Source organism: Saccostrea echinata, unplaced genomic scaffold (assembly GCF_033153115.1).
Source record: "Saccostrea echinata isolate AGI-Se365-2 ecotype Australia unplaced genomic scaffold, CSIRO_AGI_Sech_v1 ptg000033l, whole genome shotgun sequence".
Classification (NCBI taxonomy): Eukaryota; Metazoa; Mollusca; class Bivalvia; order Ostreida; family Ostreidae; genus Saccostrea; species Saccostrea echinata.
The window spans coordinates 3855235-3871801 of NW_026889782.1; the positions used below are offsets into that span (position 1 = coordinate 3855235).

General features: G+C 33.8%; 1 protein-coding gene across 1 annotated transcript; it reads right to left on the reverse strand.

Moving 5' to 3' along the window:
- Positions 1-11127: 11127 nt before the first annotated feature.
- LOC133198032 (BTB/POZ domain-containing protein KCTD2-like) lies at positions 11128-11638 on the reverse strand. Its single transcript, XM_061334187.1, has one exon. The coding sequence runs from the start codon at positions 11596-11598 to the stop codon at positions 11128-11130; it is 471 nt and encodes a 156-aa protein (XP_061190171.1). The 5' UTR covers positions 11599-11638.
- Positions 11639-16567: the final 4929 nt, after the last annotated feature.

The window sequence follows — 16567 nt, forward strand, 5'->3', positions numbered from 1 at the left end:
TTTCTTTCCTCATTCTTCCTTTCAACCAATTCCCCTCCCTTTCCAGTCAGTGTTAGGCTTGTTTTTACATCTTCTGGGTTCACAAAAATAATCTCAGTAATTATCAGCAATTCTCAGTACCAACAGTAACTCTCAGCAAATATCAGTAATTTTCAGAACCCACAGTAAAAACGACAGTAAATATCAGTAATTATCAGAACCATCAGCAATTATCAGTGACAAGAGTAAAAATATCAGCAAATATCAGCAATTCTCAGTACCAACAGTATATTATCAGTAAATATCAGAAATTATCAGTAAAAAGTGGCACTATCAGTAATTATTTAGGCCAGTAGTGTGTTGGATAAATAGGACATGTATTGTAAATTTTAAGATGTTAATGACAGTAGCTGGACACCCCTAGCTGGAGTGGACAATGGTTGAGGGGTATTCCCATTTCTATTTATAGTATCAAGCACCTAAATATAGATATGTCTCTGAATATTAGGAAAAATGACAGTTTTATGCTAATTGGAAGCTTTATAGAAAAAGTGTTAACAAATATATAGCTTTCTACAATATGCCTTCAAAAAGAACAAGTGTTTGTACAATAATTGATACAATATTCAGGGTCAACTCTTCTTTCCTATTATAGCAACAGTGGTCTAAAAATAGATTCCTCGAATAATCGAGAAAATGTAGATTCTTTCACTTATTCAGGTAATGTCTGATGGAAAAAAAACAGACTAACTCTTATAATCATAGTGTGACTGACAAGTACTAGGAACCATTTACTGAAATACTCACTATCTGAAAGGGGTTCTCTCTTCTATTTATAGTACCAAACACCCATAAATAGAAACATCTCAGCATATGAGGAAAAATGACAGTTTTATACCAGTTGTAAGCTTCATTGAAAAAGTATTTACAAAATATACTGCTGTCTACAATATGTCATGAACAAGAACATTTGAGCAATTAATAATTAAAAAACATTGAAGATGTACTCTCTTTTCTTTTTATAGCAACAGTTGTCTAAAAATAGATGCAGTGAGTTATTTAGAAAATATATATTCTTGCACAATTTTAGACATTATAGATTGAAAATTTGAATACTCTCTATTATAAATATAATGTGACTGACAAGTACTAGAAACCAGTGACTGAAATGCAAAATGTTTCAAGGGGATTCCCATTACTATTTATAGCACAAAAATTAAAAACTATTAAGATACGTCTTAGTATATGAGGTAAAATAAAAAAAATGTCCACAAACAAACATGTAGTATTGAAGGTAGGCTCACAATTCTGTTTCTTTTTTAGCAATAATTGTCTAAAAATAGATGCTGTAAATTTGCACCATTTGAGATATCATGGATGGAAAATTTGCAGACTAACTGAATGGTGAAAACATAATGTTACTGACAAGTACATATACTAGTTACCATTTACTGACAAGCAATGAGGATTTCCAGTTCTATTTATAATTGAAATACACAAAATCAATGGGGATTTCTATTCTATTTATAGCAACAAAATTATACAAGAGACCAGAGGCTTTAACAGTCATCTGAGAATAGCCCTGTAACGGATCAATGAAATGGCAATTTAAGAAGAGACCCAAGGGCCAGAATCACTCTTCTAATAAATTTTACAACCGTATCACTTCTATTCTAAGCTTTTAAGTATCTTATATATTTAGGTAAATCCTTGAAATCCCAAAAGTAGCTCTGTGACCTACTTTTTGGATAACAACTCTGTGAATTTAATGATTGTAAGCCTCTTATAATTTGAAATATTTAGATATTGCCTTAAAAGTCCAAAGTTGGGTCACTGTGACCCATTTTTTGTTCACAAATTTTGAGGACCCAAGATGCTTTAACTGACAAAGATTGATGACTCTAAGCCTCTTATCAGAAATATTTAGGTATAGCTGTGAAATTCCAAAATTAAGTCACTGTGACCTACTTTTTGGTTAACATAGTCCGTGATCCCAAAATGCATAAAATGAGAAAATTGATGATTATTAGCCTTTTACTATTTCAAATATTTAGATATTCCCTTAAAACTACAAGTGGCCTACTTTTGTTTGACACAACCTGAGGACTAAAGATGCATAACCTGACAAAGTTTAATGAATGAAATATATGGAGATAACGAACAGTATCTAACAGAATCTAAGCCAATTGTTCTCTGAAATATGTAAATATCGTCAAGAAATTCTAAAAGTAGGTCAAGTTGATTTACCTTTTAGTTGATACATTCCGAGGACTCAGGGTGCATCAACTGACATTGTTTGATGATTCTAAGTTTCACAATGTCCAAAATATGCCTCTAAAATGATTTGAAAATAAATACCAGCAAAATTCCAATGCATCAACTTACAAGGTTTAATGAGTCTAAACCTCTCAGTATCTAAAATAATGACAGAATTTTTTTTGAAAATTATTAGCCATAAAAGTAGGTCACGGTGACTTAATTTTCTACTTTTTCGTTGACACATTTTAAAGCCACCTGATGCATCGACTGATAGGTTTTGATGATTAGAGGCTTCAAAGTGCCCGAGATATGCATCAAAATCAAATAAAAGATGAATACCTGCAACATTAAAAAAAAAGTGATCATGACCGACTTTGGAGTCAACTTGACATGAGGTCCTAAGATTCATGAATTGAAAAAAAAATCTTAACTCCAGTCATTATTTGGGCAATAAAATAATGCCCAAGGGTGATACCTTAAACAATTTTTAATCGACAATATATTTTCATCCATGTTAGCATATAATTAAAGTTTGGTGATAATCTTCCCAGTGGTTCTTAAGAAGAGGATTTTTTAAGCAACCAATAATTTTTTATTAGCCTACTTAAGCTGAACACTTCTTGTCTGTCGTCCTGCCGTTTGTCCGTCCGTCTGTTAAGCTGTTTGTCCATCCGTCTGTAACCTTTTCACATTTCCAACTTCTTCTCAAGAATCACTGGGCCAGTGTTAAACAAACTTATTACAAAACATTCTTGGGTGAGTTTTAATCGTTAAAATTAAAGGCCAAGCTCCAGTATAAGGGGAGAAAATCAAGAAGAAACAAAAATAGTGTGGGGTCATTAAGACATATTCTCAAGAATCAGTAGACCGGAAGAGCTGAAACTTATGTGGATGCTTCCAGAGGTAGTGTAGATTCTAAATTCTTCAAATCATGACCCCCAGGGTAGGGTGGGCCACAATAAGTGTGACAAGAGGGAAATCTGGTTAGGAACAGGAGGGACAAAGTTACTCAGCTGAGCGTTGTGGCCCATGGGCCTCTTGTTTCCCTAATTATCCCCCCTTGTTTAAGCACATCCCTATGTTTGGTATTAATTAGAGCCCTAAAGTCAAGGATATTCTGTGACAAATTTGACGAAAATTGGCCAGAAGGTTCCTAAGATACGGTCCATATTCCAGAAAGTTGAAACACACCACAGAAACGGCCACAGAATAAGATCTTTGAGTCTTTGGCGAAAAAGAATTCAAAATTAAATAGAAAAAAGTAACTTGTAGACAAAAATACATTGCTCAGAGACAAGAATTAGGACAATCAGGAATTGGACAAATAATTAGCTTAGTAATCAGCAACAACATAGAAAGTAGATGCATGTGGTCCATATTGTCTAAAAGAAAATACCAATGATAATTGATGTCTTCTGCAAGTTTCAATGATAATACAGGAAAATGCACAGGTTCATGACGTCAAAATTGGTAATTAGGAGTTTATATATAAACTAGAAGTCTCTGATGACACTGTACATGTAGCTCTACCGATATGTACTTATAACAAAAGAATAGGAAAGAAGCACCTTGACTTGAAACATTGAAACAGCATTCAGTACATAATGATCCTTGGTTTAGTCTCTTTCTGTGACAAGAATTATTGCAATCAGACTATATAAACCTGTAGGAGAAGTAGCGTTTAGAAAAAAATACAGAATTTTTTATTGTTAGTAAACATAGCAACATCAAAATCAAAAAATGATAAAGAAAATTTGTATTTATGTATAGTCTACTTGCATGTTATTATGAAAATCAGACCAAAACTGTAGGAGGGGTAGCATTTTGAAAGTATTTCACAGAAATTTTTATATTTAGTAAACATGGCAGCACTGTTCATCGAAATCAAAAATCAAATTATAGAATTGTATATATCTTAGTGTAATTTACTTGTGTGCCAGGTTATATTGAAATCAAACCAAAACAGTAGGAGGAGTAGCGTTTTAAAAGTGTTTAAAAGAAATTTCTATTTTTAGTAACCATGGCAACACCGTTCATCGAAATCAAAAACTGATAAATAGAATTATATATCTTAAAGTAGTCTACTTGCGTGCCAAGTTATATTGAAATCAGACCAAAACTATAAAAGGAGTAGCATTTTGAAACATTGTTCACAGATAGACGGACAGGCATATGGACAGCTTACTATGGACACCTTACTATCGCATAAGCTCTTCTGGTCTCTAATCAGTTGAGCTAAAAACTGTATGATCTTTCTGCATGTGAATTTAACGGTTGAGAAAGCATTAGTTTCTGACCACAATTTCATATTTAAAAAATACAGGGCTAAATTTGTATTCAAACTGTACCTTCTTCTTTGCCCTTAACAATATCTGATATAGTGCAAGAATCTACATTTTTTTCTGTAATTCACAGCATCACTTTTCAGACAATTATAAAAAAATTGAGAACCTACCTATAATATACAAAGTGTTGTCAAACCACATGTTCTTGATGTTAACAGATTGTAGAGATCAGTTTATTTGTAAATATGTTTTCTATGAAGTTTCTGATTGGTGGAAAATTATCTTTAATGCCTGAAATAGTGCAAGAATCTACATCTTCTTGATGATTCAGGGTTTCTAATTTCAGAAAATTGTTGCCATAAAAACAAATGAAAGTAAATGTTCTTGTTCATGACATATTGTATACAGTTGTATTATTTCGTAAATATCTTTTTAGATCAAGGTTATTATTGGTGGAACTTTTTTCTCATATGCTAAGACAGATTTTTTTTAGGTGTTTGGTGCTATAAATAGGAAAAAAACAAACCCTCATTCAAATAGTGTACATTTCAGTAAATTGTCACTAGTGCTTGTCAGTCACATAATGGTTATAACAGTGACTGTTAGGATGCAAAGTTTTCATCTGTTATGTGTGAAATAATGCAATAATTTACATATTCTGGATAACTCACAGCATTTGGTATTTTTTGACAATTTTTGCTATTATAAAAAAGAGAGTTCACCCCTAAAATAGTGTCAAAATAAATAGTTTTAAAATATTAATTGACTATCTGTTCTTGTTAATGACATATTGTAGAGAGTAGTTTATTTTGTAAATATTTTTTTTCTGTGAAGCTTCTTACTGGGAAATTGTTATTTATTCTCATATATTGAGATATGTAAATTTTAAGGTGTTTGATTCTATAAATAGAAATAGGAACCCCCTTCAAATACAGGGCATTACAGTAAATGGTCACTAGTACTTATCAGTTCCTGTTGTTAAAATATTGTAGATAGAAATATGTTTGTAAATACTTTTTATGAATCTTCCAGAATGTGGAAATTTTTATTTTAACTCATAACGCATTCCAAAATCAAAACAGAAAATCTTTTTTTCTGTTTTAGGCATTTTGCCCTCAGGTATTGACAAAATCTAACAAAAAACACAGTTTTATAAGATTGTGAAAAATCAGCATTTTTCTAATGGATATACGATCGAGTGTCACAAATAAACTGAAATTTAAATATTTGGAGGAACTATTGACAATTTAGCAAGACTTTACGGGGTAAATTTCCCCCGAAAGAAAATCACTGATTCACATCTTAAAGATAGCAAAAACATAAAGGGTAAATTTCCTCTCAAAAATGACATTGAAACAGTACCTAAAGTAATTCAAAACAAAAGCAACCATCTTTTAGATAGCAAGACTTTACGGGGTAAATTTCCCCCCAAAGAATATCACTGATACAGTATTCACTACTCTTATAAAAAGCGAACATTACACTTTGAAAATAGCAGAACTCTACAGGGTAAATTTCCTCTCAAAAATATGACATTGATTCAGTTTATGTACAGTGTTTGAAAGCAAAACCAACCATCTTGAAGATAGCAAGACTTTACGGGGTAAATTTCCCCCCAAAGAAAATCTCTAATACAGTATTTATGATTCGCAAACATCGTGAAGATGGCAACAATCTACAGAGTAATTTTTCTCTCAAAAATGATATTGATACAGTTTAAACGCGGTATTTCAAAGCAAAAACAACCATATTTTAGATAGCAAAAGTTTACGGGGTAAATTTCCCCCAAAAGAATATCAATCATACAGAATTTAGGCTTCACAATATCTTGGCGGTAGCAAAAATCTACAGGGTAAATTTCCTCTTAAAATAATTATTGATACAGTTTATCTTATACGTAGAAAAAGCGAACATTACACTTTGAAAATCGCAGAACTCTACAGGGTAATTTTTCTCTCAGAGATGATATTGATACAGTTTATATACAGTAATTAAAAGCAAAAACACCTATCGTTTAGATAGCAAGACTTTACGGGGTAAATTTCCAAAGAAAATAACTGATATAGTTTTTATGATTCACAACATCTTAAAGATAGCAAAAATCTTCAGGGTAAACTGCCTCCCAAAAATAACATCGATACAGTTTCCATATATTAATTCAAAGCAAAAGCACCAATGTTTTAGATATTAAGACTTTACGGGGTAAATTTCCCCCAAAAGAAGGTATCACTGATACAGTATTCACTACTCTTGTAAAAAGCGAACATTACACTTTGAAAATCGCAGAACTTTACAGGATAAATTTGCTCTCAAATATGACATTGATTCAGTTTATATACAGTGTTGAAGGCAAAGGTAACCATGTTGATGATAGCAAGACTTTACGGGGTAAATTTCCCCCCAAATAAAATCACTGAAACAGAATTTTTGATTCGCAAACATTTTTAAGATGACAACAATCTATAAGGTAATTTTCCTCTTAAAAATGACATTGATAAGTTTATGTACAGTATTTCAAAGCAAAAAGACTCATTTTTAAGATAGCAAGACTTTACGGGGTAAATTTCCCCCAAAGAAAATCACTGATACAGAATTAATGCTTTGCAATATATTGGAGGTAGTAAAAATTTACGGGGTAAATTTCCTCTAAGAATATTACTGAGACAGTTTACATGTACATCATACTTAGAAAAAACAAACATTAAACTTTGAAAATAGCAAGTATGTACGGGTTAAATCCTTCCCTCCCAAAGAGTATCAATTATACAGTTTATATTATTCAAATCATGACCAAACGCAGCAACTCGATGATAGCAAGACTTCACAGGATAACCCCCCCCCCCCCCCCCCAAAAAAAAGAATGTCAATTATGCAGTTTATATAATTCACAGAATAAATCAAATATAATTTTTTGAAAAAAGCAGAACTTTTCAAGGTAATTTCCTCTCATAAAATAAACTAATTCTGTATATATTGTTTACAGAAAAGCATACATTACATCTTGATGACAAAAAAAGCATACATTACATCTTGATGACAAAAAATTTCATATCAAAGAATATTAAAAATATATTATTTTTATATCACAAACGATACTTTTATCTTAATATCATGCAAGCTGGATATGCTTTGCAATATATTGAACATAGAAAAACATACAAAAACATTAAAAAAAAACCTCTGACATCTTTCTTTCTCTGTTAAAGGTATAAGATTTCTTTGTGCCCCGTTACACTTTCTTTATTTAAACAGCATCCTCCTTTAATATCTTTGACCGAAGTTCCAATACTATGCTTTTCTCTTGGCTGATACAATAGACAGATTGTAGAGTGCATTTTTCAACGGAAATCAGGCAACCCTATTCTGAACCAATCCATAGTCGACCTATGGATGAAAATTTTAAGTCTCATAAACTTCAATTTTCCAAAGCCTTAGGCAGTTATATATGATTTCATGACAGATATGACTGGTTTAATATTGCGCACTAGAGTAGATCAGCAGGTGCCTGCTCCCGAATTTTTGTAAAACAGTCTTTCTGTTTGCATGGAAATTGCTCCATATACCATATAGGTCGACTATGGATTGGTTCAGAATAGGGTTGCCAGATTTCCTTTGGAAAATGCACTCTACAATCTGTCTATTGTATCAGCCAAGAGAAAAGCATAGTATTGGAACTTCGGTCAAAGATATTAAAGGAGGAGGCTGTTTAAATAAAGAAAGTGTAACGGGGCACAAAGAAATCTTATACCTTTAACAGAGAAAGAAAGATGTCAGAGTTTTTTTTTAATGTTTTTGTATGTTTTTCTATGTTCAGAAGGTTTAATATTATGTTAACTTTAATATTTAGCTTTTCCAGCTTGCATGATATTATGATAAAGGTATCGTTTTTAATATGAAAATAATATATTATTGATATTTTTTTATATGAAATTTACCCCGAGTCTTTTTGTCATCAAGATGTAATGTATGCTTTTTCTGTAAACAATATATACAGAATTAGTTTATTTTATGAGAGGAAATTTACCTTGAAAAGTTCTGCTTTTTTCAAAAAGTTATATTTGACTTATTCTGTGAATTATATAAACTGCATAATTGACATTCTTTTTTTTGGGGGGGGGGGGGGGGGTTTATCCTGTGAAGTCTCTGCTTTTTTCAAAAAGTAATATTTGTTGTATTCTATGAATAATATAAACTGCAGCAGTGATATTCTTTGGAGGGGGGGGGGTTATCCCGTAAAGTCTTGCTATCATCGAGTTGCAGTGTTTGGTCATGATTTGAATAATATAAACTGTATAATTGATACTCTTTGGGAGGGAGGTATTTACCCCGTACATACTTGCTATTTTCAAAATTTAATGTTTAATGTTTTTTTAAGTATGATGTAAACTGTATTAGTAATATTTTTTAGAGGAAATTTACCCCGTAAATTTTTACTACCTCCAAGATATTGCAAAGCATAAATTCTGTATCAGTGATATTCTTGCGGGGGGGGGGGGGTTAACCCCGTAAAGTCTTGCTATCTTAAAGATGGGTGTTTTTGCTTTGAAATACTGTATATAAACTGTATCAATGTAATTTTTAATAGGAATATTACCTTATAGATTGGAACCATCTTATAGATGTTTGCGAATCAAAGATACTGTTTCAGTGATTTTCTTTGGGGGGAAATTTACCCCGTAAAGTCTTGCTATCCTTTGCTTTCAACACTGTATATAAACTGAATCAATGTCATTTTTGAGAGGAAATTTTCCCTGTAGAGTTCTGCGATTTTCAAAGTGTACTGTTCGCTTTTTATAAGAGTAATGAATACTGTATCAGTGATACCTTCTTTGGGGGGAAATTTACCCCGTAAAGTCTTACTATCTAAAAGATTGGTGGTTTTGTTTTGAATTAAGAGCATGTCTATGAGAAAACCATGCAAATGGGGAAAAAGGCTGCAGTAGGGAGTCTCAAGAACAAACTGATTTTTATTATTAACTTAAAGGACATGCATTGAGAGTCAGAAATATGATGTTTATTTTTGCATCGGTTGTTTCTATTTTTAGTAACAGCCAATAATTCATTCTGGTCAATATTCTTGGTAAAAACGCAAAAAGTTGGTGTAAAAATGACATATTCAATATTTAAAAGTAAAAAGAATAAACAACATAAGAAGAAAAGGGGAATGTTTTCTCACTGAATTGAGTCGTAAAATTAAGTTGGAATCAAATTTTTTGTAATATCCCTATATATAACGCTGTCCCATGAGCACAAATATTGGCATGGTGCCAAGAAATGATAATGATTCATTTTTTGTCAATATTTAAAGAAATATTTCTAAGAAAGTGACGCTTCTTTTTTCAGAATTTTGTGGAATTAGAAACCTCTAAGATATTATCTCAGCAATATGTAAAATCCACCTTTGGACTCCCAAGGACATAAAAGTTACATCATAATGAAATTATCTCAAATTCAAATGATGTGTGACGCGAGGCGAACTCGTCAACACAATTTTTATAGGGAACTTGTTTTTTTTTTTATTGTGAAAATTATCAAATACTCCAAACTGAATCACACAACACTTCACTGAATTGGTAAATCCCGAAGTTATAAAACCCAATGTAATAATAAATCCTTGGTAAAATAATAAACCTTTTAATTACTTTTCTTTAAAAAAATAAACCAAATTCTATTCTACCATTTATTTATGTTAACATGAATATATAAGCATGCAAAACAAAACAAAATTAAAGTGAACACATTTTAATCCCAACTTCTTTAATAACCCAATAACTTACCAATATACCATGAATAATGATGAATTTAAGGTTAATAAATGATTTTACTATACTCAAGAATTGATTTTTTACCGAACACCAGAACTCGCACCTTGGTAAATATTTCGGTGGAGTTCGGTGTTGGTTCACCGAGATTCAGATTCACCAAGTAGTTACACCATTCAAATAATTTAGGTGAAACTTGAAAATAATTTCCTAAGTAGAAAGAATAAAATTTGGGATGTGTAGCTGTTTAAATATTTTAGCTAACACAATATAATTTCACCGAAAACTACTGATCTTCAATTAATTTACCAGAGAACTCGGTGAAATATTTGGTGTCAATTGTTAAATCCCAAAGAAAACCAAAGCAATTAATTAATTACCAGATCTCCACGCGCTCGTCTCAATTGCTCCTCTGACATCTTCAAAACCAACAAGTCTACAGTTAATTATAGAAATTGACCCCCTTTTTATACCAGGTCATCCCAAAATGACAGTTACAAATTGGAGATGAATAGAGATGCTGGCTTGCAAGCTCCCCCTCCCAGACAGAACCCTGCTGTGCCTTAAGAAGTTGGGAAGCAAAACAAATTTACAATCAAACATTTAACAATCATTTACATAGCAATTCACTACTGCTTGATTCATTTAATTGAATGTCGAATTAATACTTCATAAAATACTAGAGTTAATTGAATCATGAAATTATTATGATGATTATTCTAAATTTTATAACATAACCCCTTTTTTTTGTTTAAAAGTTTAGTCCCTAAACTAGCAATACCTACAGTAGTGAATCACTGTACAATTAAAAATATTTCAGATTATAGTGTCTCTTTAATGGTTTACTCCATCATGTGTTGGCATCTACACATTTCAAGTCTCTTTTTCACCTTACTTTCCAATTCCACAAGGCCATAGAATTTACATTCCACCATGATAGCTGCTAGGGCACTTTTCTCATCGGGTAGAGTTCTGACGTCTATTTCTCCATTGTTTCTAAGATAATTTAAAATTATTCCAAAATGCTTAGGATCTCGGTCAACAAAGTATGACGGCACGTTTCCTGATGACTTCAAGCTGATTAATTTGGAAAGTTTTGATGGTATTTGGTTCACAGTCCTACTAGTTGTTTTGAACTTGTAACCCCCTATATCCAGTTGAATGATGTCTTTCTGCATTCTTTCTAATCCATCTAAGACCTTAATGTCCTCCTCTTCTCTCTCAAATTGATCATCTGCGTCAATTGAAATTTCGTCATAATCTCTGTGTCCCACAGGTGATCTTGACCTTGATCTTGAACTTGTTGACGGCATTGGTCTTGGACTACAGATGCGCGTTATCTGCAACGGAAGAATCTCCTTGTACCATTTGTCCATTTCGTCTTTCGCTGCTTTTCCTGACATGCGGGTGTTTATGTTAACTATCATTGTTGGGAATCCCCTTCTACACTTCCCGTGCTCTTGATCTTTACGGGAAAGCGTTGTTCCACAGTCCTGGCATTTGAATTTAAATCCACTGTGCTGCTCTTGTACGTGTCTGTTTGCAGCATACAGACTCTCTGATCTAAACTTCTCACAAATATTACACACAAAGCTGGTCACCTAAAAAGAATTTCATACTTTTGAAATTAAAAAAAAAAAAATTACATTTATAACATATAGCCCTATCACCAGTATAACTGGAAATCACTATATTGCTGGGGGACCTTGACACTTCTCTTAGGACGTTGATCACGATTCACATTATTTTCTAATCTAGTCGCACTTCTAGAGTCAATTTCACATTGCACATTTGTATCAGTACACCACAATACATTTTCCTCATCGTGCAACACATCACCATCGGATCCACAATCATTTGAAGTAACTATTCCATCATCACTATTAATATTCCCCCCGTTTTCTCCCAAATGAATATTTTCTCCATCACATGCAACGGTTCTACTTCTCACTTTACCACTATCAATTTCACTAACTTCCCAGTTTGGTCTGTTTTCTCCTAGATATGGTTTCAACCTATCAGAATGCACAACTTTCGGTTTTGATCTTGGAGACTCTTGTATCCTATATGTCACATCACTAATTTTCTTCACAATAAGAAATGGTCCAATCCATTGATTTCGCAATTTTTTTGACAACCCTTTCTTTTTCGTAGGATCATGCAACCACACAGCCTCACCCATACTATATTCGTGAAAATTGATATTTTTGTCATATCTCTTTTTCATTGTATCTGTAGTAATTTTTAGATTTTCCCTGGCATAATCATGCACACATCTCATTTGTTCAGATAGTTGAAATGCATAATCCGACTTGAATTGTTTCTGTTTTTCGTGTTGAACTTCGCCAAATATTAAATCAATGGGTAAAGTTATTTCCCTTCCAAGCATCATGTATGAAGGTGACACTTTTGTTGCTTCATGCACAGAGGATCTGTAAGCCATCATCACAACTGATAAAAACATATCCCAATCTCTTTGCATAGGATCTATGAAAGCCGTTAACATATTTTGAATTGTTTGATTTGCACGTTCCACCATACCGTCTGATTTAGGTCGAAATGGCGTAGTTCTTGTCTTCTCCATATTTAACAATTCACAAATTTCTTTAAACAGTCCTGATTCAAAATTCGTTCCTTGATCAGAATGAATTTCTTTAGGAACACCAAAGACACTGATGAATCGATCAATTAGAGCAGATGCAACAGTTGCTGCTTCCTGGTCACGTAATGGCACTGCCTCAGTCCATTTCGTGAAATAATCAGCTATCACCAGAATGTACCGATGTCCTTTTTCAGTTTCAGGTAGAGGGCCCATTATGTCTATCGCTATTCTTTCCATGGGAGCTCCTACAACATATTTCTTCATTGGTCCTTGATAATGTTTCACGGGTCTTTTTCTTGCAGCACACACATCGCAGATTTTACACATGTGTTGAATATCCTTCCTCATATTAAACCAATAGAATCTACATTTCACTCTTTCCAAAGTTTTGTTAACCCCTAAATGTTCAGAAGTTCGAGAACTGTGTAACTCATTCATCACATATTTCTGTAATTCTTTAGGCAAGACAATTAACCACAAAATTTCTTTTCCACTATCTGATTCCCACTTTAAATACAACACATCATCCTTCAGCGTTAGTGAATCATACCGGGCCCAGTAATGTTTCACTTCTAAGGATTCGGAAGAAACATCCTTCCATTCAGGTTTTATTCCTGATGATTTCCATGTCATGACATTTTTTAGAACACTATCATTTTGTTGCATTTCCGACATTTCTGGTACGGACACAACTCTATTACATGAAGCTACATCAGCTGGCATGTCACTATTTGGACTTGCACTCGCGTCATTATTCAACGCAATTTCCAGCAAGCTACCCAAAACTCCACAGCCACTGACATCTGTTTGAATGCCAATCTCCACACTAGCACTGATATTCTTTTTCTCAGCTTTATCACAATAAGAACATTCAACATGAGAACATGGGCGTCTGGACAACGAGTCAGCATTCGAATGCAACCTTCCCTGTCTATGTTGAATTTCCATATCATAAGTGGACAGAATTTCAATCCATCTAGCCATTTGACCTTCAGGATTTTTAAAATTGAGCAACCAACGCAATGCACCATGATCAGTTCTCACAATGAAATGCCTGCCATAAAGATAATGATGAAATTGTTTCACTGCTTTCACAACTGCCAATAATTCCTTCCTAGTTACACAGTACTTCCTTTCTGGTTTTGAGAGTGACTGGCTGTAATAGCATATCACTTTTTCCTGATCATCCTGTATTTGTGATAAAACGGCTCCAAGTCCAGAATCACATGCATCCGTGTCCAACACAAATAGTCCAGTTCTATTAGGATAAGCCAATATTGGAGGTGACAAGAGTAGCTCCTTCAAAGTCTTAAAAGAAAAGTCACACTCTTCAGTCCACACAAATTTTCTTCTCTTTTCTGTAAGTCTATGAAGTGGTTTGGCAATAGAAGCGAAGTTCCTTATAAATTTCCTGTAATATGAACACAACCCAAGAAAGCTCCTAACTTCGTTTACATTTTTAGGAACATACCATTCCTCAATCACCTTTGTTTTATCTGGATCAGTAGAAACTCCATTCTCACTCACTACGTGTCCTAGAAATTTCACTTCATTTTGAAATAAAACACATTTTTCTGGATTTAATTTCAAATTGGCTTCCCTGATTCTTTCAAACACCTGCGACAAATTTGAAACTTGTTCCTCAAACGAATTGCCAATTACAATTATGTCATCCAAGTACGCCATACAGATTTTCCAATTTAATCCATATAACACCTTTTCCATAAGTTTCACAAATGTTGCACCACTATTACACAATCCAAATGGCATAACTTTAAACTGCCAAAACCCACTATCAAACGTTGCGAATGCAGTCTTAGGTCTATCCTCTGGGTCAACTTCAACCTGCCAATAACCACTTTTTAAATCCAGTGTTGAAAACCACTTAGAACCACTTAAAGCATCTAATGAGTCATCAATCCTTGGTAGAGGTTGCGAATCTTTCACTGTCACGTCATTTATTTTTCTATAATCCAACCAAAAACGAGCTGTACCATCTTTCTTTGTCACTAATACCACAGGTGAAGCCCAAGGTCCACTTGACGGTTCAATTATATCAGCCTCCTGCATATCATTCACTGATTTTTGCACAATTTGTTGTTTAGCTAAAGGAACTCTCCTAGGTCTCTGCTTTATTGGAGTTGCACCTTGTGTATCTATTTTATGTGTCACTAAATTTGTTCTCCCTATGTCATTTGAATGTTTAGAAAAAACGTTTTGATTTGCCAGTAATAACTTTTGCACTTTTTCTTTCTCATCACTGCTTAGATTTATGGAGCTATCCTCAAATTACCTCTCCAGATGTTTCGGTAAACAATTAGACTCGCTTGTCTGACAACTGCGGACTTCAGATGAAACCGATTCTAACTGAACTTCATTCACCTCAACACATTTTGCGACTAATACGTTTTTATTGAGGCTAATGTACCGGGCAGTCAAATTCATTAGCCTTACGGGAACACTATCTCCACATGCATTTATCACACTTGATGCTATCAGCAGATTGTAATGGTCACTAAATTGTTCACTTGGTTCAATCAAGAGAAATTCAGAGTTTTCCTGATTGCCAATCACTTTCCCTTGTACAATGGCTTCACTATTCGCTGGCACACAAGTTGACGATGCAATACCTAATCTACAACACATTGCCTCTGCACTAGACTTAAAACATGGAATAAATTTTTTTCCCAACTTAAGACTTTGTTCACTTAACACTACATCACAATGATGCTCCATAAGAAAATCCATCCCAAGGATCCCGTCACTTTTGATATCGGCAAGCCACATTTCATGACAAAAATCTATTTCACCCACATTCAAATAAAATTTCCCCTTCCCAAAGAAAGGTGAGACTTCGCCAGTTGCTGTCAACATTACAATATTTACAAAAATCAATGCGGGTCTTACACTTTCAGGCATATTCTTGAAAAATTCTACACTAATAATAGATATATTTGCACCTGTATCTACAAGAAATGCAATCGGTACACCTTGTACACAAGAACGTATATACAGTCCATCTCCATTCATCCAAGCCGAACCCACAAACTTCACTTTGGGCCAGTTTGTTCCTCCCGAATTCTGGCCCCTGAACTCGGTGTTTTTACGTTTCCCTCGTTATAAAAAGCTTTCTTCTCTTGTTCTGTTGAAACCCTACGCGAATCACTCAATGCCTCCTGACACATTTTAAGTTCACGCCTTAGGTCATCAAAGTGCTTTTTTAGTTCTCGCATTTCTCCCTGTAAATTATTTGCACTTTGTGTTCCGTGTTGAGAATACTTTCCAAAGCCAGGTTTTGAAGATGTCGGAGTCCATTTTTTCTGTGGTAGCTTGTTAGGTGGCTTTTTATTGTACTCAGAAACATCCATTGATCTCACAAACACTTTTCCTCTTTGTCGGTCAGCAAGTTTGTGAGTTTCAATACGAACGGCAATAATTTCAGCCTCAGAAATATTTTTTGGTCTTGCTTCACGCAGTCTAAAACGCATATCTGGATCTGTTAATGCATCAATAAAATGATCCAAAGCGAGAACATCGAGTAAATTCGAAGAAGCATTCGGGTATGCTTGTTGTGTCAATTTCCTTATCGTTTGTGCAAGTTCCGGAATACTTTCATCTCTATTCCTTGTTTTTGATTGCAGTCGAGCTCTATACATTTCAGCCCGATTCGTTGTTCCAAA